The sequence below is a fragment of the Phoenix dactylifera genome, chromosome 13, assembly GCF_009389715.1.
Source record: "Phoenix dactylifera cultivar Barhee BC4 chromosome 13, palm_55x_up_171113_PBpolish2nd_filt_p, whole genome shotgun sequence".
NCBI lineage: Eukaryota > Viridiplantae > Streptophyta > Magnoliopsida > Arecales > Arecaceae > Phoenix > Phoenix dactylifera.
Window position 1 is genome coordinate 4,302,551 of NC_052404.1, and position 22,602 is coordinate 4,325,152.

General features: G+C 39.5%; 2 protein-coding genes across 2 annotated transcripts in view; one reads left to right on the forward strand and one right to left on the reverse strand.

The window, feature by feature from the left end:
• The window catches only part of LOC103701662 (probable NAD kinase 1), a 53,215-nt gene extending 48,890 nt beyond the window's left edge, over positions 1-4,325 (reverse strand). The window contains exons 1-2 of the mRNA XM_008783811.4: positions 4,147-4,325; positions 1,316-1,487 (exon numbers count right to left, since the gene is read on the reverse strand). Of these exons, the coding sequence (XP_008782033.2) occupies positions 1,316-1,487; positions 4,147-4,173 (199 nt within the window). The 5' untranslated portion in view covers positions 4,174-4,325. The remainder of the gene's footprint in view (positions 1-1,315; positions 1,488-4,146) is intronic.
• A 4,618-nt stretch (positions 4,326-8,943) lies between these two features.
• LOC103701663 (protein N-terminal glutamine amidohydrolase) lies at positions 8,944-17,230 on the forward strand. The gene is made up of 6 exons (XM_008783812.4): positions 8,944-9,173; positions 12,842-12,947; positions 14,144-14,221; positions 14,385-14,527; positions 16,245-16,369; positions 16,927-17,230. The coding sequence occupies exons 1-6, from the start codon at positions 9,025-9,027 to the stop codon at positions 17,082-17,084; spliced, it is 759 nt and encodes a 252-aa protein (XP_008782034.2). The 5' UTR covers positions 8,944-9,024; the 3' UTR covers positions 17,085-17,230.
• Positions 17,231-22,602: the final 5,372 nt, after the last annotated feature.

Below are 22,602 nucleotides of genomic sequence, written 5' to 3' on the forward strand. Positions count from 1 at the left end.
GACGGAGATCACTTTAAAGTGGTGATACCAAGTTAGTTAGATCATGGTAAATTATGATGGAGAAGAACTATATGCAGAAGGGAGGGATAAAGAAGTATTATTAGAAATATTTACATTTATAGTTTATGTATACACTTGCAACTAACAAATAGTAGAAACCACCTTATGTGTACTTCAGGATCTATGGTCTCACTATTTGCCTTTCTTATGTTTCTAGCCATCAAAGGAACTTGCAAACTTTGTCTCTACTAGCATGGTAACAACTGCAGATTATAAAGAAAATGGATGATAAAATTGGAGTAGGAAATAAAATGGAAACTATAGTTCCTCAATCTGGCAGTCTCAATGATATCTTCTACTATATATAATGGGAATTCCTCGCAATCCAGCACTTTCGAGACATTTTGCATTATACAAGTGGCTCCCATCACTTCCTCTAATACATGTCACTCTTCTTTTTCTCAAAGGTAATTGACAATTTTGTATGAAGATAATTGATTCCATTAAACCTGCACTAATCCCTATAAATCTTGGTGCTAATCTTCTTGCTTCCCATTTTTTCATTCAAACACAATCTTCCTATTTTTTAACCCTCTCTCTTTCTATCTCTAGTTCTCAGACATACTACAAAAAAAAAGAAGCTCTAATCCCCTTAACTCCAAGTATTAATCCCCCCCTTTTTTTCTTGTCCTTTTACAGCTACCTCACCTATGTCCCACTAACTCAACCTCCATAGAAAAGGAAGAAACAAGTTCACAACATCACTACTGAACCTTGTACCAATACCATCTTGGTAAAGTGGCAATATGCCCGGTACAGGGTCAATTCGGCATATCAATACTTGGTACACCCCCTATACCACCTATCGGTTCGGTAAGAAGTATGGTAATGTATGCCCAATATGCATTGGTATGGACCAGTACAGCAAACCATGGCAACAAGTGCATCATTAGAACACCAAGCCCAAGGTTGCATGGCCTCTATCACCACAAAAAAGTACCCAAAAACTGAGTATAATCCTATTAACTCCCAAAAGACTGCAAGCTGTGGATCTCTCTCTCCAATATACAGCACAAGCCTCTATTTTCATTAGTGGATGCACTAATATGCAGTCATACCATGCCACTGAAACTACCATTTATAAAGTTATGAAATCATGAAATCTGTGAACATTTATTACTTCACAGAAAACAAATGTGTTTATTTTATGGTTAACTATTCAACACCCATTGTGCTATTAAATAATTGCATCAGCCTATTCTGATAACATCAACAAATCACATTACATATAAAATTGAATATGGAACCGGCTTACTCCTCAAAGCCTCTGAGAACTCAACAAGATGGTCATCAGACGTCCTAAAGGGTGGTTGATGAAGATATTCATAGATGGCCTTTTCTGAATCAAAGGCAGGAGTCGGATCCGAAAAACCATTCTCCTCTGCATGTGAGCAGGCTACATCAAGGTTCACCTTATCAACTGATACCTGTTTCAAGGAGAATCTTTTTTAAGATTGGGGCTTGGCATGAAACATCATCACATCAAGAGGAACCAAATGCAGGTTCACTAAACTACAAAAAACTCCAACAAAAGATACTTGCCTGTAATATCTGTCAAAGCATAGAATGTAATAATACATCAAAATGTAAAAAAAAAAAAAAAAAATCATTCAGTATTACAATCAAAATAGTAGGGAAAAAAGAAGGAATTTTGCTATGTTCTCTACCATACAATAATACCATATGTGAAATAAATAGTGATAATCTAAATATTTTTGAAAGATAAAAGAATAGCTACTTTATCTAAAAGTGTACATATTCTCAAAGAGCACTTTCAACCTAAGATTTCTTTCTTATACAACCTAATTTAATAATAAAAGAGAAAATTCATTTAATTTTGTCTAATCTTTCTTTTGTTTATACAATCTAGATGCAAATTATCTCAAAATATAAATGGTAGAAAAGCATGATGCTCGACCCAAATATAAATAAAACATATATTCTAGACTGATATAAAACCAAAACCACGTCCAAAGAATTACTTAAAGAAGAAATACAAGAGACAGCCAGTCCTTAAAGAAGATTGAATATGCCCATAAGATTGACCAAAGTTTCAGGAATATATATGTTTGTATGTATGTATGTATGTATGTATCTATGTCTGTATGGAAACAAGCTCGGCAGTTCCATTAACAATAAAATATAAATCGTCTTGTAAATGCATATTGTATCATAAATGAATGGTGCACTACATGAATGAATAGTTGAAAGTTGAAACAATATAATTTGAGTCTGGTGTGTGTACAGAAAATCATTTCAAAATGCGTAGTGACGAGGAAGCAAAGAAATAGCATAAACATGCTGATGATGTCCGAGCAAGAGGAAAGGGAGGAGTCAGGGTCAAACTATAAAAGCCAGCAGAGTGGAATATGAAGTAAAAGATTGGTCACATTGATTAGGATGATGACAACTGTCCAAATAACAATGAAGAAAATAGATGATCGACAGCTGGAGATATTGGAGAAGGAGCTGGTGCCACTTTAGGATGACGAGGACCATCCAAAGGACGATTCCATGTCCAATAAGTGTTGGCTTCTGTGAATTTTAAACTTGATTTTATATCATCAATGCACTGCTTGTTGCAGTTGTCTATGTTTAATTGCAAGTGGAGGATGCCCAGAAACTAAATTGGCATTGTTAGACACTAGTAATCAGTGACAACAACGGGCTCAGGTCTTTGTGGTTTGAGTTTTGCCACATGCATAGATCTTTTGCTCATCTCAAGCATAAAAAGGCAATGCAACTATTTGTATTTGATTGTTGGAGGTAAGGATGCAAGCTCCCGGCAACTACTCTGTAATTATGGAAGTTAAACAGCTAAGCAGTGTCATACTCTCTTCCATCTTCAACATTCATACATTTTATGCATTTAGATGAACCATTAACATTTAAGATTAGAAAAATTATTTAAAATTAGAAAAATTAGAACCATTAACATTTAACTGGTCGCAAGCGCCTCGAGCGCTGGGGAGTCTTTCATTGTGCCCTTCCCCGGGACCGCTTGCTCCGATCGTTATCAAAATCGACCAGTTTGTATAAAATAATGATTACAAAGAATTAACTGTTGAAACAAAAGATTCGCTATTTGGAAGATATATTTTAATCAATATGGGACATGGAAAATATATTTTAGTAAATATGGCACAGTACGCCATCTCGGTAAAGAGCCCTATACCGGTGCTACTCTGTTATTGTGTCAGTATGTCCAGTATGGGACCAATTCGGTAGACCGACACTCGATATGTTCCACGGTACCGGTACTGAAACGATACAATACATACCATCCAGTTCGGTACAATACGTACCGTCCGATTTGGGAATGATACGTACCGTCCGATTCGGTATGCCATGGTGTACCTTGTAATATGGGACATAATGCAGTCATGAACTCTAGGAGTAAAGGATAGAAGACATATGTGGCATATTATCATATAGACAATGGATGAGAATTAGTGTTAATATCACGAGGAACTCTAGGAGTAAAAGGATAGAAAACATATGTCCGCTCACCCACCACACACAACACATATGCATGCACGTGCACATGCACATGGGCTCAAGCTCATACGTTAGTTTCTACTTTCTTTTTTGGAGGCTTTTTTCTCAGAATTGTGGCAAAATCCGCTTTGTTTCTTGAAAACTAATAAACAAGCCCTGAACTGCTCAAATCATGAGAAGCATAACAGTTTAGAATTAGACCATGCGAGTTGGTTGGATGACTCCTTTTGCCCAAACTTGTAATTTAAACAAACACATTTTGTCCTGAAAAAGCATTTCAAAGACCATCTTTTTTTTCCTAATTGCCGTACTCATTCTCTCGCATTCTCCATATCATCCATCTCCTGACCAAGAAACCTTGGCTTCTTAAACCTCGAACTAGTCTTCCATCAAAAGATTTCCGTAATTTTAACAGAATTCCAAAGCCTCAAAAAGCCACCATTAATCCAATTCAGTCCTTCCAGCAATCAAGAAACTATATTAAAAGTTCAAAACTAACGGAACAGAGAGCAAGAAAAGCCAAAGGAAACAGATTTCAATCAATCACCAATCCAAACAAGATTGGAATGCCAACCAACGATTACAAACCTTTGGATTTGAATTTTGATGAGACATGGCGGGAGGAGGATGCGGAAGTGCGGCACGGCGGATCGCCAAAACCTCCTCCCTCGGCCTCGGCTGGTGATTCTCTGGGGTGGTTCGGCGGACAGAGGAGGGCTTCAAAGAAGAATGGGGACGGGGAGGGGAGCTACCGGAAGAACCACGCCGATTCGGTCTATTAAGTAGTTGGATTTTCTCCTATTTTATTTCCTTTTTTTTTATTTTCAATACGAGGGGGTGAGGGGAGTCGGCTTGATGGGAGAGAAGGGGGCCCACTGGCGTAACTGCGGAGCACGAGCCTCTTGATGAGCGAGGGCCTCACGTCACGTGATCCGGCCCTTCCGGTCAACGCGGAGAAAGGGAAGGCCTTTTAGCCATTTATGACGAGCATTAATGATTAATCCCATTCCCTCCCCACTAATATTCCCGTGAAAAATTGTAAGAAATTGCTGAAAGCATTAATAAAAAGATTTCTATACCAAAAAAAAAAAAGTGCTATTGAAATTTCCTGTGAATTTATTTTTTTATGGATAAAATATATTGCATTACTCTATAAAAAATAGATACTTGCCTGCTAGAATTTGTTATTTTTTTTTGATAAATCAAATGATATAAATTATTCAAGTATAAATATATCTGTAGGAGTCAGAAAATAAAATATCAAAAAATTGGACAGTAGTTCATGAGACCTTTAAAACTTATTGGTTTCTTATTTCAAAGTATAGAACCTTGCAACTTGAAGGTTGTTCCATCTTTTTCATAGTAAATATATAAAATAATATTTATAGTTTCTTTTTATATTATCTATAACTTTTATTAAAAAAATTATGAAATTCCAGTTAATTATACTGTGCCCGTCGATGTTTTATTACTGTTGCCTTTTTTTTATTTATTGATGTTTTATATGCAAAAGAGGATGCTTATCACAAAAATATCACTTCGGAAATTCAATAACTTAGTGTGAAATTACCTTCTTGCTTCTCTATTCAAAGAACTATTAAAACAGAAGAATAAACCTGCACACTAAGTGCTATTTCATTTAATTATTATTCTTATCCAAATCCTTTTTTAAGGAAATTCTTGTCCAAATTTCATTTGAGAGGCTCGTATATTGGAGTTAAAGCAAAAGTTCTCCATTTATCTGGTGATATTCTAATTAAATACTATTTATATTACTATCTCTTTTTCCTTTGAAACATTCTTTCCGTATTAAGATTGAATTTTACTTCTTTGATCCAAGCAAAATATCTCCAAACATGTGCTCAAGTTTTAGACCATTCTAGGTTTTCTCCTACCATTTCCCGGCTCGGTCTGGTCCAACCGAAAGGCTGCCTCCGATTGACTTCAAACCGCGTACACCCATTGGACCGCAGGGACCACCAAACTCAGTCCACGGCGGGCCGCTGATGAGATGCCCAAGCCAATGGACGGTGAGATGACGATGCTGGGGTCCACCTAAACTGGTTGCACTCAACTTTGTTTACTATTACGTACGTTTGTGAGTTTGACTTTTAGTTAATGACTTCGTCAATTGTTGGTGGAAGAGAGAAAGAATGGGAAAAGAAGGGTAGGAGAAGAAAAGGGTGGTCCTGCCCTTAGCCTTGGTTGAGTGGGTGGTTGATAAATGGATGCGTCAACTTAGACGGTAGAGAAAAGGACATGGCAAAGAATTTATTCCATGCATGGATAAGTTCTAAGTGATGAAACGGTAGGTAGGTGGATGAGAATTGATCAATACTAGTAATAAAAAGCAGAAATCATCTACAGTACAAACTATAAAGTTTGGTGCAGTACTCGATGCTCGTCCTCAATAAATGGATGGCCATCAAATAATACCGAACACTACACCAGATTCAGCAGTGCAAACACCGCACGCAAAGGATCTTGGGTCTGTAGTGAAACATTCGGATCTCACGTCTTTATTTGGTAGTATATTTATTGGATTCAAGTTTAGTGCAAATTGATTGAAATTATTAGAGTAGTTGGAGCTAGTTTTAGAGATGAATTATTGAGTTAAGAATTATTTACAATTTGTATAAAAAAATCTTATCAAAATCAGATTTATGTATGCAATCTTAAGTGGTAACTAAGTAATTAGGAGGTCCAATTTGTAGGTTTAATTTTAATATTTTTGTGGGCGGATTAATTTATTAGGAGACAAATAATCTAACTGGTTGTGCAACTTGTGCCAACTATTGCAGCAGAAAAAATAAATAATTCGGATGGATGCATTGCATGGTGATCTTTTAATTATGGAATGTGGCCAATAATATTGCTTTGAATATTTGTAATATATCAAACAAAATTTATACTTTGGAAAAGATAAAAAATAAATATGGTAGAAGGGTGCCACTAATGTAGGTAGTACATCCTTTGCCATAAAACCTAAAGCCCTAGGATTTGGTAGAGATTTTTCCATATTGCATATTAATACATATTACTACTAACATAATATAGTACATATTGATATGATATATTACATAATATTACATAATAATACATATTAATATATTACATAATATTACATAATAGTACATATTGGTAGAAATTTATACTCTGGGTCACAGTTTTCTGGCCCGCGGGCCGAGCCCGGCACGGCCCATTAGGGCCTGGGCTGGCACGGCCCGCTTCTTGGCCCGCGGGCCAAGCACGGCACGGCCCGCGGGCCAGCCCGGCACGGCCCATAAGGGCCTGAACCGGGCCTGGGCCGTGCCAGGCACGGCCCGTCTCCATTAAAATACCCAAAATACCCCTCAATTTAGCCGTTTTTGGACTGTTGGGAGGGGCATTTTTGGAAAAATCCCAAAATAGCCGTTGGAAACGGCTATTTTCTCCCCCCCTCTCCGACGGGCCGTGCCAGGCACGGCCCGTCTCGTGCCGTGCCGGGCCCGGCCCGCCAATCGACGGGCCTGGGGCCGGGCCGGGCTTTGGTTTTCTGCTGAGCGGGCCGTGCCGGCACGGCCCGCTAACGAAGCGGGCCGGGCCAGGCACGGCCCGTTTAGACCCCTGGCCCGGTGGGCCTGGGCCGGGCCGGCCTAGGCACGGCCCGATGCCCAAGTCTAGGCAGAATGTCGTCCCCGCAACAGATGGCGCGCCAGGTAAGGGCGCCTCCTCTCTCCATTGACTACCCTCCAGGACTGTGGGGGCCTGTTGGGGTAAAACCTGGCCGGAACCTTCCCGCTGGGGGGCTATGTTGTGGAGGGGAGGGGGCCTTGAATTTAGTCCCACATCGGCTAGTAGCGGAAAGGTTTCGTGCCTTAAATGGGGGTTGGAAAACCTTTCCTCTCGAGGCGCCTTTTGAAGGGCAAAACCGTGAGGGCAGTGGTCTCCCCCCGTCTGCGCTGGACGCGCGGGCCGGAGCGCCCAAAGGGCAGTGGTCTCCCCCCGTCTGCGCTGGACGCGCGGGCCGGAGCGCCCAAAGCGGACAATACCTCGGGAGGAACGCAGTCCTCTTTCTCTGCTAGCTTAATGTGGGCTAGGCTGTTGTGTGAGGCTCCGGCAGAATGCCGTCCCCGCAACAGATGGCGCGCCAGGTAGGGGCGCCTCCTCTCTCTATTGACTACCCTCCAGGACTGTGGGGGCCCGTTGGGGTAAAACCTGGCCGGAACCTTCCCGCTGGGGGGGCTATGTTGTGGGGGGGGAGGGGGCCTTGAATTTAGTCCCACATCGGCTAGTAGCGGAAAGGTTCCGTGCCTTAAATGGGGGTTGGAAAACCTTTCCTCTCGAGGCGCCTTTTGAAGGGCAAAACCGTGAGGGCAGTGGTCTCCCCCCGTCTGCGCTGGACGCGCGGGCCGGAGCGCCCAAAGGGCAGTGGTCTCCCTCCGTCTGCGCTGGACGCGCGGACCGGAGCGCCCAAAGCGGACAATACCTCGGGAGGAATGCAGTCCTCTTTCTCTGCTAGCTTAATGTGGGCTAGGCTGTTGTGTGAGGGCAGAATGCCGTCCCTGCAACAAGACCAATGAACTAAACTGAACGAGGGACATGATCCTAATTTTAGTATCACTTCAAAAAGAAAAGGACTTCCAGATATTTATCTTGCGCGTACAAAAAAATAATTAAACCAAATAAATAATGATTTGGTAATTTCATAACAAATTGACTTACTATGATGATAAATTTTGCAACTTGCATCAATTCTTTTATATCACATAGCAAGAGAACCATTTGTGTATATAATGGGACCACCATAGCATTGCTCAAAAAAGAAAGCATACAAAGTAGTTCTAGAGAAATACTAGTTAGATGAAAAGGGTCCAACATCTGTAAAAACTAAACCCAAAATGCATAGGGGTGTGAGGAGTTTTGAGGAATAAATTTTGAAAAGGTTTTCCCTCATATTGATGAGGGAAGGCCTATATCATGGAGTAGACATACTTTGGTATTTAATTGAAGGAATAAGTACGGAGAATTAGTGAAGTTGATAAGGTGTATTTATTGCACATTGAAATTTAGCGATGGTTTGGATTTTATCCTAAAAATTGAATCACCCTCTCAATTTTTTGAGTATTTATAGAGTGGACAACGGCAAATGTAATTGAAGGAAAAAAGGGGACAACCTTATTCCAAGGTGTATAGTAGTGGGATAAATTTATATCGCGTGATTCTACTTATATTTTCATAGAGTATAAAACTCTATTCCATGATTCTTTTTGATATTTATCAAGGATATCTCCCATGCGAGGATATCTGCCACCAGACGGCCTCTGCGCGTAGGCCTACGTCATAGGCCACAACCAGCCTGGGCCGCTCAGGCCCAACTCCAAACTCCTAATACCAACTTTTAGCATTTGGCAACCTCGCAAGTCGCAGCCTAATCCGCGCAAACGATCAAAAGAATTCCCGAACCCCGCGGGGGCCGCGGCATCCATGGCCGGCAACGGAGAACTTCCCGAGGACCAAGGCAGCAACCGCGCTCCAACTCCGGTCTCGTCCGCTGCCCCTCTTCCGTCTCCGTCGATGGCCACCGCCCCCTTCCACGTCGACATCTCGATTTTCACCCGCACCCCTTTCTACTGGTTATCTTCTCTCTTATCATCCTTTGTTTTGCTCATTCCTTAGTGTAATTGGTGTACTCCACCTTCTGGCATGGCATTCATGTATTAGAAAAAGAGTAATTTTTTTTCTTTTTAATTGTAGTGATTTTTTTAACTGTAACTTTTCATGGCTGTGGAATGGGTTTATGCCACCATTTGGGGGTGAATGTTGGCTAATTAATTGGTGTTTTGCTCTTTTTATGGCACTATACAACACGCCGGCTTTTGTTTTAAAAAAATATCAAAATATATACATTGTTTTGGTTGGATTTCAATTTACAACTACCTCCCAACTGGTGCAGACCAGAGATGCTGGTGTAGCTGACCAATGGACAAGCCTTGTTATCGAGGATCAGAGTATGTCGACTGAAATTTGACAGGGTGTTGTAATTGGCTCCGAACAAGATGCCAATCCTCTGAGTTGCCGGGCATTTTTGGGGAAGAGAGGGGCCTGTCATGAAATCTGAAGGACTGGTTGGGTGGATAGGAAGACTTAACTTTTGACTTGACTTATCAGTCAGAATGTTGGATGCTTTAAGCTCATGTACTGGAGAGCAATTTTTTCGAGGTTCTGCTAGATTTGAAATGCATGATGACAGAATAAGATCATCTTTCATCTTTGAGGTGCAGGTTATTTGCAAATGATACAAATTGAACATGACACTAGTTATGAACAAAATCGAGGCCCAGCCAAGTCGATTTTTAAAGTTGTCAATTAGTAGAGAAATTCTGCTCGATCCTTTTGTGCAGTCTTCTTGATTAATAACCATGCCATTTTGATCGGATGAGGCCTGATTCTTGTCCTTGTAGGGCATAAATGCTAGTTTGAATTATCTTGTAAAATTGTACTGGGCATTCTCTACCTAGCACAACAGCGAAACTCCAAATTTCAGTATTTACAGGTGGATGAAACTAGACAAATTGTTTGCAGTTTTATATCATTTTGGAGAACCTTAATGCTCTTAAATCTGTAAGCATTCTTGACACAATTGCACTCTTTAGATGTTCCTACCCTCCACCCTCTCTCTCTTCTCTTCCTCTCTAAGGTATATGCTCTGTATTGAGTGTTATGACTCGGTGCAGCAAACCTTGGCTGGTACCAAATATAGAACCTTGAATTCATAAAAAAAGTAATATTTAGAAAAACTTGGTTGAATTATTATTATTATTATTCTTATTATTTTATTATTATTTGCTGAGGATGTTTGACCCATGATACTCAAAGGAACGAACTCCATGTCTTTCTGGAAAGTACAGTATTGATGGATTTAATCAATCTTGCAAAACTGATACTAAAAACAATCACTTTGTTAATTTGGAAAAAACCTGAAAGTATGAGGGTCATTTTTGAAAAATCTAAGGCTGAATAGTAAATAGATTAATGCAAAGCTGTACTAGTTTCTCAATCTTTTAAAGAGAAAGAAGGAATTTACAATTTCAATATTTATATTCCCTTGTGTAGTATGACAACAATTGTTGTCGCCATAGAACCCATGATTTTCTGTTAAACCAAATTTATGCAAGGACCACCTTCTGAAACAGGACTTTAGATAAAAAATATTACATCAGGTACTTGAAGGATTTGTAGTAAAAGGGAAAGAAGTTATTAATTCAACCAACTTTAGGCTCAGTTGTGCATGAAAAGTTTGATATAGTAGTCATATGAATTTCTGTGGAATTTATTGTCTGTTCTAGCAAAGCTTTCTTCTTTTTGTCCGTCGCATCCTTTGTTCACGCTTGCTTAAATACTCATGAGTCTGCTTATAATCTTTTTTCTGTCTTTCAAGGTCTGCTTAAATATAAAGTGTGCCTTAAAATTTCTCATCCCATTTATTTGGTAGGAATTACTTATAACTGCTAATGGTTCTTTTCTCCTTTTCTAATCATATGAAAGCTTGATGCTAGTTCATTGTTTCTTCACAACACCTGGTTCTTCATATCATCCTACAAATATTCCTTGTCAGTAGCATCACGAAGCCATTAAATTGTCACATTGCTTTCTGCCTCTGATATTGTGTCCTCAAGAGTTAAGCAACCAGAAATGATTGGTCATAGTCATCAAGCCTGTTGCTCCAATCAACTTAACCAAGTAAAAACATCATTACTAAACATAGACAAGCACCATCACATATTTTTTGGCTGATTTTAGTTGTATGCACTGTAATTGTTGATTACCTAACTCAGGCTTATTCTTCTTATTAAATTTTAGTACGTGACATGCTCACTATGTAAACAATCCCGATCATTATTCTCCTCCATAATTCCCTTTGTTAGTAGTAGCAGTGCATCTTTTAATATCACTTCAACTAATGTTTGCTTCCCTACTAGTGCTTTTCTGTGCTTGATAGTGCTCTTTTGTTCCATTTAGTGATTATTTTTCTCGTGCTATGTAATTTTTTATAAGGGCTAACTGCTAAGACTAAGATCACCAGAGTTGTATCCTCCTACATCATGGATTTTATTGAGTTCAAAAAGCAGGAAAATTGTATTAAATTGGTTAATGGGGTGAAATTTCTCTGTATGCTTGGGAAGCAGCCGAAGGATTTACACGTCGCAGTAAAGGCACATTTGAAGAAAGCCATGTTGTAGAATGGAAGAATAAAAGTCTACTCCAAATTGTTTTAGACTTTATGATGGGCTTGTGACATTCTCGCAGAGTCAAACAACCCCAGCACCAGCTCTCTCTCTCTCTCTCTCTCTCTCTCTCTCTCTCTCTCTTCTCCCCTCTTCCCCCCTCCTCTTCGGGCTTGGCATTGGAGATATATCAATTTTTTGATTTTCTGTTGAAAGTCTGTACTGTTGTTGATGATTTTATGTTGTTAAATTCTTTAGGTAATTTGGCTTCTGATTGTAACTAAGATTTATTTTCTCCTCTGCTATAAAGTTCAATCTAAACTGCAGAATGCAGCATCTTTGTTGTAAAGAAAAATACTATCACCAGATCGTTTTTACTACCATATTATCGAGGAAGGCTCCCTTCCTAAAAGGACATTGCCTTATGTTATTTTTCCCGTTAATTTATCTCTTCCCTATGGTAACTTTAAGTTTGATTAAGGCACAGAGGCTTCTCTTTTGAAAGCTTCTAGTAGACTAGTACCATATGGTAGTTGACTTAGTTCATCCAGTTTAATTCTTATTGAACTATGCATGTCTTATCTCTTGCTTTCTGTACTTTAAGCAGGTCCCATGCAGAAAATAGGATAGACTTTAGCTTGTTTTCTGTTGGCAGTGATGATTGCCACAAAAATCACACCTGTGGGATGGAAGAAACCATGTTTCATCTATTTGTACTAATCTTCTTGGCTTTGGTGGCTAAAATACCATTGTAAGAATTTAGCATGTCTAGAGATGCTATCTTTTATTAAACTTGAATGCCTCATGATTCAGATTTACACAAAGGAAAAGAGTCGTCTTTTTCTATGTTCCAAGTGGAATCATTTTTCATTAAGCCAAAGTGAAATTATTTATTTTCTATTCTCATTGAATAAAATACATGGGAATGGCTTGGGTAGTGCTACTTTCCTCTATTATTAGCATGCCATATACTTCTTCGATCATCTTCTTTCTTATTTTGCTAATTTTTCATCAATTTATACACAACTCACTGCTAGGATCTGAGTTTCTGACTTTTATTTACTATCCTTTAATAGTGAGGAGAATATCTATTTGCTTTGTAAGAAACTATGTACAATTGGGGTTGCTGATCCAACAGGGGATGATCTTTTTGTCGTGTTCATATCCAATGAAGAGAAAAAGGTATACCTCTTTCGTTTGTGTCTACCTTTCCCAAAAACTTTTGATAATTCAAGTCTTATTAAACCAACAGAGTTATTATTTTATTTTCTTGTTAGTAAGCAAGGAAATAGAATATTGACTTGTGATATGACTTGTAATGTTAGTATGCAAAGAAATAGAATATCATGACTTTTGTGATAGAGGAATAGCAATATTTTGTTTTCAACCCTTATGTTTTATGTGTTGGAGACTTGGAGTATAACCTTGCCCTGTATGACCATAGTTAAGTAAATGTAAAAACATAACTTACTAAAAATCTATGCTTTCTTAAAAAAATAACTCTAGACAAACCTAGAGTAGAAATAGAAGTGGTCTAAAGTAAATAGAAAAAACTGAGGGTGTATCCATGCATGCCAAATGTGTGTCATGCACCAAACTACATGCCATGAGTTTCAGTCCAAGGGTCAACATGGCATGGTACCTACAAATACTGTGCAGACCCATGACCAGCATGGGTACAAAAACAGTACCCAAATTCGTACCTGGGATAAGATGCTCTCTGGAGGATCACAATGCAGTAATGAAAAATTACTAAAGGGGTATTTCATTTTACAACATTTTCTTTTCAGAAAGCATAAAAGAAACTGCTTACCCAGGGTTTCTTACTTGGCTTCAAAAGATTTTTTTTCTGACTCCCTGTAAGAATTATCTTTGATAAAGCTTTTGTGTTGAATGACAAGATGACTAGTGGGTTCTCAGCATCCTTTTCGAACCAAAAATCCTAGTTCACCCTATATATCTTTAAAAAAGAAATTCCCTAAATGCCTTTATGTTATTTATCTTCTCTTCTTGGTTAACTCACGTCACTTATGCCTAATCCTGATATAATCGTAGTAATAACAAATGAGTAGATGACAGACCCATCATCTTAAGTTTCTCACAAAAAAAGAAAGATAAAGTTTTGGAAGCCGGTAAAATCATACATTGTAATGAGTCTATCCTCTCAAAAGAAAGAAAAAAAAATCCATAGACTCGCCGATTCTCATAGTATGGGCATACTTGCTTGATCAGTTTATCCTAACTCTTCAAGCTATCGAAGAAAGTTATATATTCTGGAAAATATTGTTCATGAAAATTTCCAACATTTCAAATCCTACTTTTCTTTTTACCTGGAGATTTCGCGAATCCTGATGCAAAGATTTTTGATACCCCTGTAGGTTCCACTATGGTATCAGAACGCTAGTAAAAGAATTGATGGACTGGTGTTGTGGGATTACCATGTGATCTGCATTCAGGTGAATGCCATATCTTTTCAGAATGCTGCAAGTAACTGGGCCTGACTAGTCAAACAATTTATTTTCTTAAGAATGTTACAGGATATTTACGTATACAGTATACTTCTTTCTAATTGCTGAATACTGATATAGTCATTGTCTCATGACTGCTCCTGATACACAGGGTAAGTCACAAAGAAACAGAGAAAGCAATGCTCATCCTCTGGTATGGGATTTGGATTCAAGTCTTCCTTTCCCTTATCCTCTTGACCAATATTTTGCTGAAGCTATTCGCCCACTTTTATATCTCAATTCCAGACATAGCAGGTATTCTTTCCCTTTAACATAAACAGTTGTGCACAATATTATAATGGCTTGCATTTAAATTTATCCATTCACACACATATGCTTATACTCAAATAGACACATAAACGCACCATGTATGTATATGCATATACACATACATATGTATACCTACATATGCATACATATTATTTAAAAAATAAGTTTATACATGTACCGATGCATTCATGTGTGTCCATACATTTATACATGTATCTATGATTATATATGTGCATGCATATAATTGCGTGATATAGTTCTCCAAAAACAATCAAGGAGCTTAATGTCAATATTTAAGTAATTGCTACATGAATTGCTTCATAGTACCTAGATTTTGCTGCTAGATTGTTGCATTTGTTGCATCAATTGCTCCTTCCCCAACACTTGCTTTTTGGATTATTCCAATTCCCTCACCCAAATTATGATCTCATCGTAGCAATGAAGTTGTGGCTATCTTAATGACATGAACAGAAACCTGTCAATCAACACCATGCTATTGGGCAAATTTTGCATCACAATAATGCTCAATTTAGACATCCAAATGACCTTAATTTTATAAACCAACTTGCATATGGAACGGAATAAAATTCCAGATTCAAACATTTTGAAGAAGAAATAATTTCTGAACAATAGACCTTTTCCTTTATGAAAGGCTGCTAAAATATTTTTGTGCCTGCTGGTAAGAATTAACAGCTTTAAAAGAACATATAAAGTTTTGAGAGTATGTATCACATGGAGCAATCGCTTTGGCAAGATTGTTCATCTTGAAAAGAAGCGATAAGGCCAAAAGTCGCAAATGGTAAATTAGTACATCAACACATCAAAGAGAGGCCAATAAAGACAGACCGGTCAATGGAAAGCATACGAGAAGATGAGGGATTGGCCTTGACTTGGAGCCATCATAAGTAATGATATGAGAGATGGGTGAGAGACGTGTGCATAATTGGAGTGGGTATTCCAACATTTAGACTCCTTACAGCCAATAAAATATCCTGGGATGTGATAATCTATTTTCTAAAATATCCACCCCCCCTCCTCTCCTTTTGCTTGATTTGCTTCCTAGAGTAGTGAATGGTAAATTCAAGGAGTTCTTTAGTTGGTCACAAGCTATTTATGCCTTTCCTTTCTTTTTATAGGTATTTGGTCATTGAGTGTCCACTCCTAGGCTTAAAAGCACTGAAAACTGCTTGTAGGGATCTTAACTTGAACTTGACAGCACAAACTTTTTTTTCTTAGGTGAATGTTCTAGTGCATTTTAGAATTCCTCGGACTTCTGCTTGTGCCCCTCTACTCTTGTTTTTCTCTTTTTTCAGTTCGTTACTTTCTTTTTATGTATAAAATATCAAAACATATTGGAGATGAAATCTCACTTAGACCATTATCCTATCACTGGCTTCTCATTTGTCCTTCCTCTAAACCATAACCCCTAGATTTAAAAATTTAAGCTCAAAATTTGCCCCTTCTAATCCTAATGAAAAAGAAATAAATTAAATTGAATGATTTACATGGTGTCTCATGGGTGATATAGCTTACATATTGATGCCTTAAATTTTCTAGAGAAAGATATTTGTGTCTTTCCAGTCTAAGAAGCACAACAGCATGATGAACTTTTAGCAGCATCAATTTACATGCCCTAACATGTTTCATTTCTAAAAATTTATTAAATCATTCCAAAGTAACTGAACAAACATATCCTGTACAGGCTTTTTCGGGTGGTTCATGCTCCTATATTTCTTCGTTTCTTTGCATCAGATAGAAGACACATGAAGGATTCCCAAGGGAATTGGATTTCATTGCCTCCTAAATATGGACCTATTATTGCTGAAGGTACATTCTTGTAGTTTACCAAAACCAAGCTTTAACATATGAACTGCTCCTGATTGTTTCTGATTCTTATTATAGTTATAAAATTGGCATTTGACTTTTTTTTATACATGGATCGCTTTGTAAGATGTTTGAAATCCTTGTTACAAAATTTAAAGGGTCCAGATTTATTTCAACTTTTTTTTTTCCATGCTTGTCAGGAATTTTTTTTTAATGATGAAGATCCAATTAAGTTGAAGGGACACTACTGATCTTTGATATATCCAGTGTTCTTTAGATAAATAATTTAGCTAGTATATTTGTTGCCCTAATATGTTTATAACTTACTGGGAATTTGCTGAGTTAACTCAGATCTCAGATTATCTGTTCTAGATTTGAAGTGGATACTGCATGCTGTATCACTGTCTAAATATTCAATGCTTTTTATTTCTATATGTTGTCCTTATCTGCATGAAACTTATCTGATGTTATTCGTTGTCAAGATATTGTATTCATACATTAAGCTTTTTAAGCATTCTGGAGACTCATCCCATTTCTCTTCCTCTTTTGTATTTGTGTAGATGGAACCATGAATAATCTTAATGAGTACATCGAAATGCATGCTACAGACATTGTGACAAACTTAGAGGACTTCATTGATGGTGTATACTCCAGCAAATATGGTGTGGTGGTAAGTGAAAGAATGCTGAAAGAGTTCTTTTCTCAAATCTATCGGTGATATTTTTTTGATTTTATTCCTATAATGAGAATTTATCGTATCCGAAGTGATCATTGTAAGAAGAAATTATATAACAAATTTTGATACCTAACGATTGGAAGCTTCAGATAATATATTGATCCAAATATATTTCTATGAGTTACTAACCTCATCATTTGTTCTGATAATGACTTTTTTCTATAATTCTCTTCCATAATAGAGGGCATTCTCGTTGAATTCCTCCTCATTTGCACATTATGTCATGCTTTTAGCTTCACCAGTCATTCGAAATATGAAATAGTTTGCTTCCAATTGATTGCTCATCAGATTGCTGATTAATTTAAAATACAGCAGTGAATTGCAAAATTCAACATCTATTTATAAATCTGTTTCATTGTTAAGAAAAAAAGTTCATTGTGCTTGGGACAGTCAGGTTCCTGGAAGTACTATTGATGGAGATAATCCATCTCTCTTGAATCAAATATAATGGGATCTTTCTTTTGTTTCCTTGCTGTTATTGCTTTTTTGATTAAAGATTTTTTCTGAAGTCGGATTTGAACCACAGCCTCCTAAGAGGACCAGAACTTGAGTCTGGCGCCTTAGACCACCCAGCCATCCTGACCTTTTTTCAGGATTATTATGCTTATGTTGTAAGCTATTCTTGCCTTCATTAAATTTTAGGAGACCCGTTATCGACTTTGGTGTTTGCCAAGTTCAGGGACCTAAAATAGATCATCCAAACAATATTGTCCTTCAACAGCACTTTAATGTTAAAGCATTATCTCGGGCAATTCCATTTCAATAAGACTATGGTTACGATCTTTCGTCTGCGCAAAACTAGCCGGAATTACTTTTGTGATGCAGGAATATATCTGCAGGAAGTTTCTGAGTGTTAAATGAGCAAAGCTATATGGGTGCATTTTTCGACCAAAAGGAAAAATATGAGTGCATATCTGTGTTACTCTTCTTCAAGTAGCGGCCATAAAGCCTTCATCTGTCATTTGCCAAGATAACAAAAGCTCAGCTATCATTGTGAATCCTGTTCCATTGCTTTCTGCCTAAAAATAAGAAAGGCATTACAGTTATAATTTCTTCATTTTTCAGTTCACTTTACGAGCAACTAAGCATCTTTCCAAATAAATGTGTCGTCATCATCATAGTATATATAACATAAAAGGTCTTGAGGAGGGCAGCAAACGAAGCAAACTGTTTATAATAGTGCGAACCAGGTTCAATAACAAGCATGTTTAAACTCATTCAAGTAAGAAGTTAGGCAAGCTTAAAAGCATTTTAAAGCTTGAGTCATAAACTAACTTGAACACTTTGGATTTGCAAAGTAAATAACCTGATATAAAGATTGTTCGGTTCAAATCAAAGCAATCTGAATTTAACAATATAATGTTGAGGTTGGGTCGAGCCTGGTCTGAGTAAAAAAAAGTACATTCAAATATTAATCCTATGGCATCCCTTTCTTTATCAGGCTTTCATCCTAAGTTCCACATATCACTACTGCTTTCCTTTCCCTCCCCCACCTCCCACCATGTCATGATAACGTACCATCTTCAACAATAAGCCCTTGTTTCTCAACTCAAACATAACCTCCTCGTTGAAATACTCATCCACTCAGGGGCTGAACTTTCATGTGGTGGTTGCTGGTGGCTGTTAAATCTTCGATACCTCGATCCTTGGAGCAGAGTTGCTGGTGGCTTGGGCAGACCTGTGTCATGCACGGTGAGTGCTTCAGGCTAGCTCATTCATACTGGAGGGCGACTTTGCTACTGTGATCAACTGGGTCCAAAGGAGCCCGCGCGGTGGTGGAGAGGAACATCTCCTGCTTCGAGACATTTGGGTGGTGGCTGTTAGATCTTCGATACCTCGATCCTTGAAGCAGAGTTGCGGGCGGCTTGGGCAGACCTGTGTCATGCACGGCAAGTGCTTCAGGCTAGCTCGTTCATACTGGAGGGCAACTTCGCTACCGTGATCAGCTGGGTCCAAAGGAGCCCGCGCGGTGGCGGAGAGGAACATCTCCTGCTTCGAAATATTTGGGCAATGGTTGGAGATGGAGTGGCCTTTCATGCTCGGCATGTGTACCGAGAGGTCAATAGAGCGACGGACTGGATGGCTGTATATGTGGCAAGCCACGTAGGAGGCATCCTGTGGGCTGGGAAGAGAGAGTTACGTAGGGCACTTCGAGACTTGTTATTTACTGGTTTTATTGGGTGTATTTATACTCATAATGTATGAAATATCCGTTTTAGGGCCCTAAAAAAACAAAGAAAAAAGAAAGAAAGAAAGAAAGAAGAAGAAGAAGAAGAAGAAGAAGAAGAAGAGCAGCTTCTCCGCCATGTTTGGAGGAAGATCCATGGCTCCGACGACTGGACTGGCCTCCTGGACCCCATGAACACCCTCCTCCGCAGCGAGATCGTCCGCTACGCAGATTTCACGCAGGCCTGCTACGACGCCTTCGATTTTGATCCCACTCCAAGTACTGCATTGGATGGGTTACATCGCCGTTGCCAAAGACCCCTTGGAGATTGCTCGGCTTGGCCGGCGTGACATCGTTATTGCATGGCGAGGCACCGTCACGTACCTTGAGTGGATCGACGATCCCTCCATTAAGGTCGAGTTCGGCTTCTTGGATTTGTAGAAAGATTGCATAAGGATTGCAACTACTGCTCCTTCCACTACAGGAATAGTAATTTTTGCCGGCATTTTTCATGACCTTTTCCGACACTTATTAGCGTCGGCCAAAACCACGCCGATGCAACAGTCGGCGATACCTGAGTGGAAAAGGTTTTGGCCGATGCAAGAGGAAAGCGTCGGTAAAACCAAGGATTTACTAATCATGCTAATCATTAGTAAAAGGATCTTTGCTAATCATGCCACTAAAAATAGTCGACAACTTTGACGAGATTATTAATAAACCTGACAGGACATATAGATTAAAAATGAAGTTCAACAACAAAACTCATCAGAGGAGGTCGGCGACATTGGATGGCAGCTCCTCAACCATGACATTGTAGAACCTCTGAATGTTAGACAGCATTCTTTCATCTTCCCGGGTGACAAAGTATAGGGTAATACCAAGAATGATGCATGAAAACTACCATTACAGAGATGGATGTTCTTACCAAGAACATAGAGAAAAGTATGCATCTAACCTTGCTTTGTTTCTAATCCCAACCTTTTGTGAGATTTGATTGTCTTTGCTATCATACTTCCATTAGCATTACTCAAATTCAAGAAATGCAGTAATACTCGGTAGAAACAAATAGAAACTATCGCCAAAACCATTAATTTCATAAGCACACTACAAATTCCTTCTAAAATAAGCATTCAGCATACGAATCATTAAGAAGTAAGGCTTCATTTTTGTAACCTTTCTTTGCCTCTAAAAATATTTTGAATTACCTCTTTTTTAGGTGGAGGGAGATGGGGTCGGCCGGTCGGCACCGCAGAGGAGGGAGGAGGAGAGGAGGATGCAGACGGTCGCTCGGCGCCGGAGAGGAGGGAGAAGGAGAGGAGCTTGCCGTCGGACGTCGCTCGGCGCCGGAGAGGACAAGGGCCGGTCGCTCGTCATCGGAGAGAAGGGAGGAGGAGAGGACCTAGCTAGGGCTTGATCGATCGGGATGCAAAATGAGGAGGAGGGGGCCGGCCGCTTGGTTTTGTTACTAATTTGACTTTTGACGACGTGTATACGCGTCGTGTTAGGATGCGACTACGACGACGCTAATAAGCGTCGTCTATTGTTACGCTCTTTAAAAAAGCGTCGGCTTTTTCTATAACATTACGACAACGCTCAGGCGCGTCGTCTATTCTCGAGAATTACCGACGCTTAGTTAAAGCGTCGGCAAATCTTGGCGGTATTCGATTTTTCCCGACGCTTCTCCCTAGCGTCGGAAAAAAAGCATCGGGAAAGGCCGATTTTCCTACAGTGTTCTCAGCCAGAGAACAAATGCTAGCTGATATCAAAAGATTAGTAGGAAGATTCAACGACGAAGAGCTTAGAATTACAGTCGCCGGTATCAACTCCCCATATTCTCTATTGTTTAGCCCCATTTGCAAATGTCGTAAGCACTGAGCAAAGCCATAGCCGCTCCGAGACTGTACGGGGAGAGAATACGGAGCCGAGAGTCGGGAATTTGAGGAGCTTGGGGTGAAGGTGCTGCGGGTGATCAACTTACATGGCCGGGTGCCGAGCGTGTCGGGGATAATTGCGAACGAGAAGTTCCAATACCAGAGCACGCGGTGCATGCATAATTTGGAGGCTTATCTGCACCTGGTGGATGGGCATCGTTGCTGCTGGAATCAGCCTGTCCTATGGTATTGAAGGGCTCGACGATTGGCCGCTTGGATCATACTAGATGGTGGCTAATTGCTGCGTATATTAGATTACAGCAGCCAACGCCTGGACCTGCTGCACGAGCAGTTGAAATTGCTTGAATGTATTGCCGTCTCTGGCTCCAATGAGGGTAGAGCCTTGCATGTTCTGACCTGAAACAGTACAGATGAGAAAGTCCTCTTGCCGAAATGCATTCGGCAGGAGATCCTCCGATGCCTAAGTCAGAACGATACTCAGAAAACAGAAAAAGGTTCTCAGTAGTATGTTAAGATACCCAAGCATTTACCTGAAAGGTCCTCCTAAGAGTTGGTTGTATAAGCGAAGGCAAAAGCTTACTGTCATGAAATTCGGGCAAGTGGATCGGCCAAGATTGAAAGGCTTTTGCACATTTTGGATATCGGGCGTGGGCGTTTAACATGCGGATCGCGCCCCACCTATTAGGCTAGCATAATTTCGAAGATTACTTGAAATTTTGGCTATGGTGTCACCAACTTTAAGGGGATTTTTGAAATTTGAACCTGGCTGCGCGCTTCCGGGTGTGCCAAGTGGCTGGCCCTAACTGGTGGTGCGTTGGCTATGTGGTGAGCTTTGGTTGGATGACCTCTTGTATGAGTTGTGGTCGGTTTTGATGCATATCAAGTATCAGGGCAAGGGAAGGAGGTTCGAGTCAACGGGCGGGTAGGCAGGACGTGGCGCTCGTAAACAAGAGCTACGACTTCTTGAGGGAGAGGCTAGGGTTGCAGATGAGGTGGGGGCAGGATGAGAACAAGGGGATGGTGAGTGGGTGAGGATGGTAGGTGGGTGGTGCCGGAGAGGCCTCGGATGGAGGCGCATCCGCCGGACAAGGCTAGCCACCCTGAGAAGGTGCTCAAGGGTGGGAGGCCGCGCGCGGAATCCCTATAGTCCTCATCTATCACCATACCTAGGTTTCATTGAATCATCTATTGATGGTATAATCTCACTAAAGTTCCACGCAGTGGTCCTCCTTTTCTTTAAAAAAAGAAGAAACAAATAGTTATTTTATTAACAATAGCTCAACTTGCATCTGTGCGACTATTTTAACCAAGTGATTGTCTATATGATTTGATTTTTTTATAGCAAAGATTATTAAAATTCTTTTAAAAAATAACTGCAACAAAAAATGTTATCGGCAATATTTAAAGTATAGCTATAAGTAAAAAATTATTGCAAATATAT

Excerpts from the sequence above, each read along its gene's own strand:
- LOC103701663 (XM_008783812.4), top strand. The coding sequence starts at position 9,025 with ATGGCCGGCAACGGAGAACTTCCCGAGGACCAAGGCAGCAACCGCGCT. Across the intron at positions 9,174-12,841 it reads ACCCGCACCCCTTTCTACTG|TGAGGAGAATATCTATTTGC; the intron begins GTTATCTTCTCT and ends ATCCTTTAATAG. Across the intron at positions 12,948-14,143 it reads TATCCAATGAAGAGAAAAAG|GTTCCACTATGGTATCAGAA; the intron begins GTATACCTCTTT and ends ATACCCCTGTAG.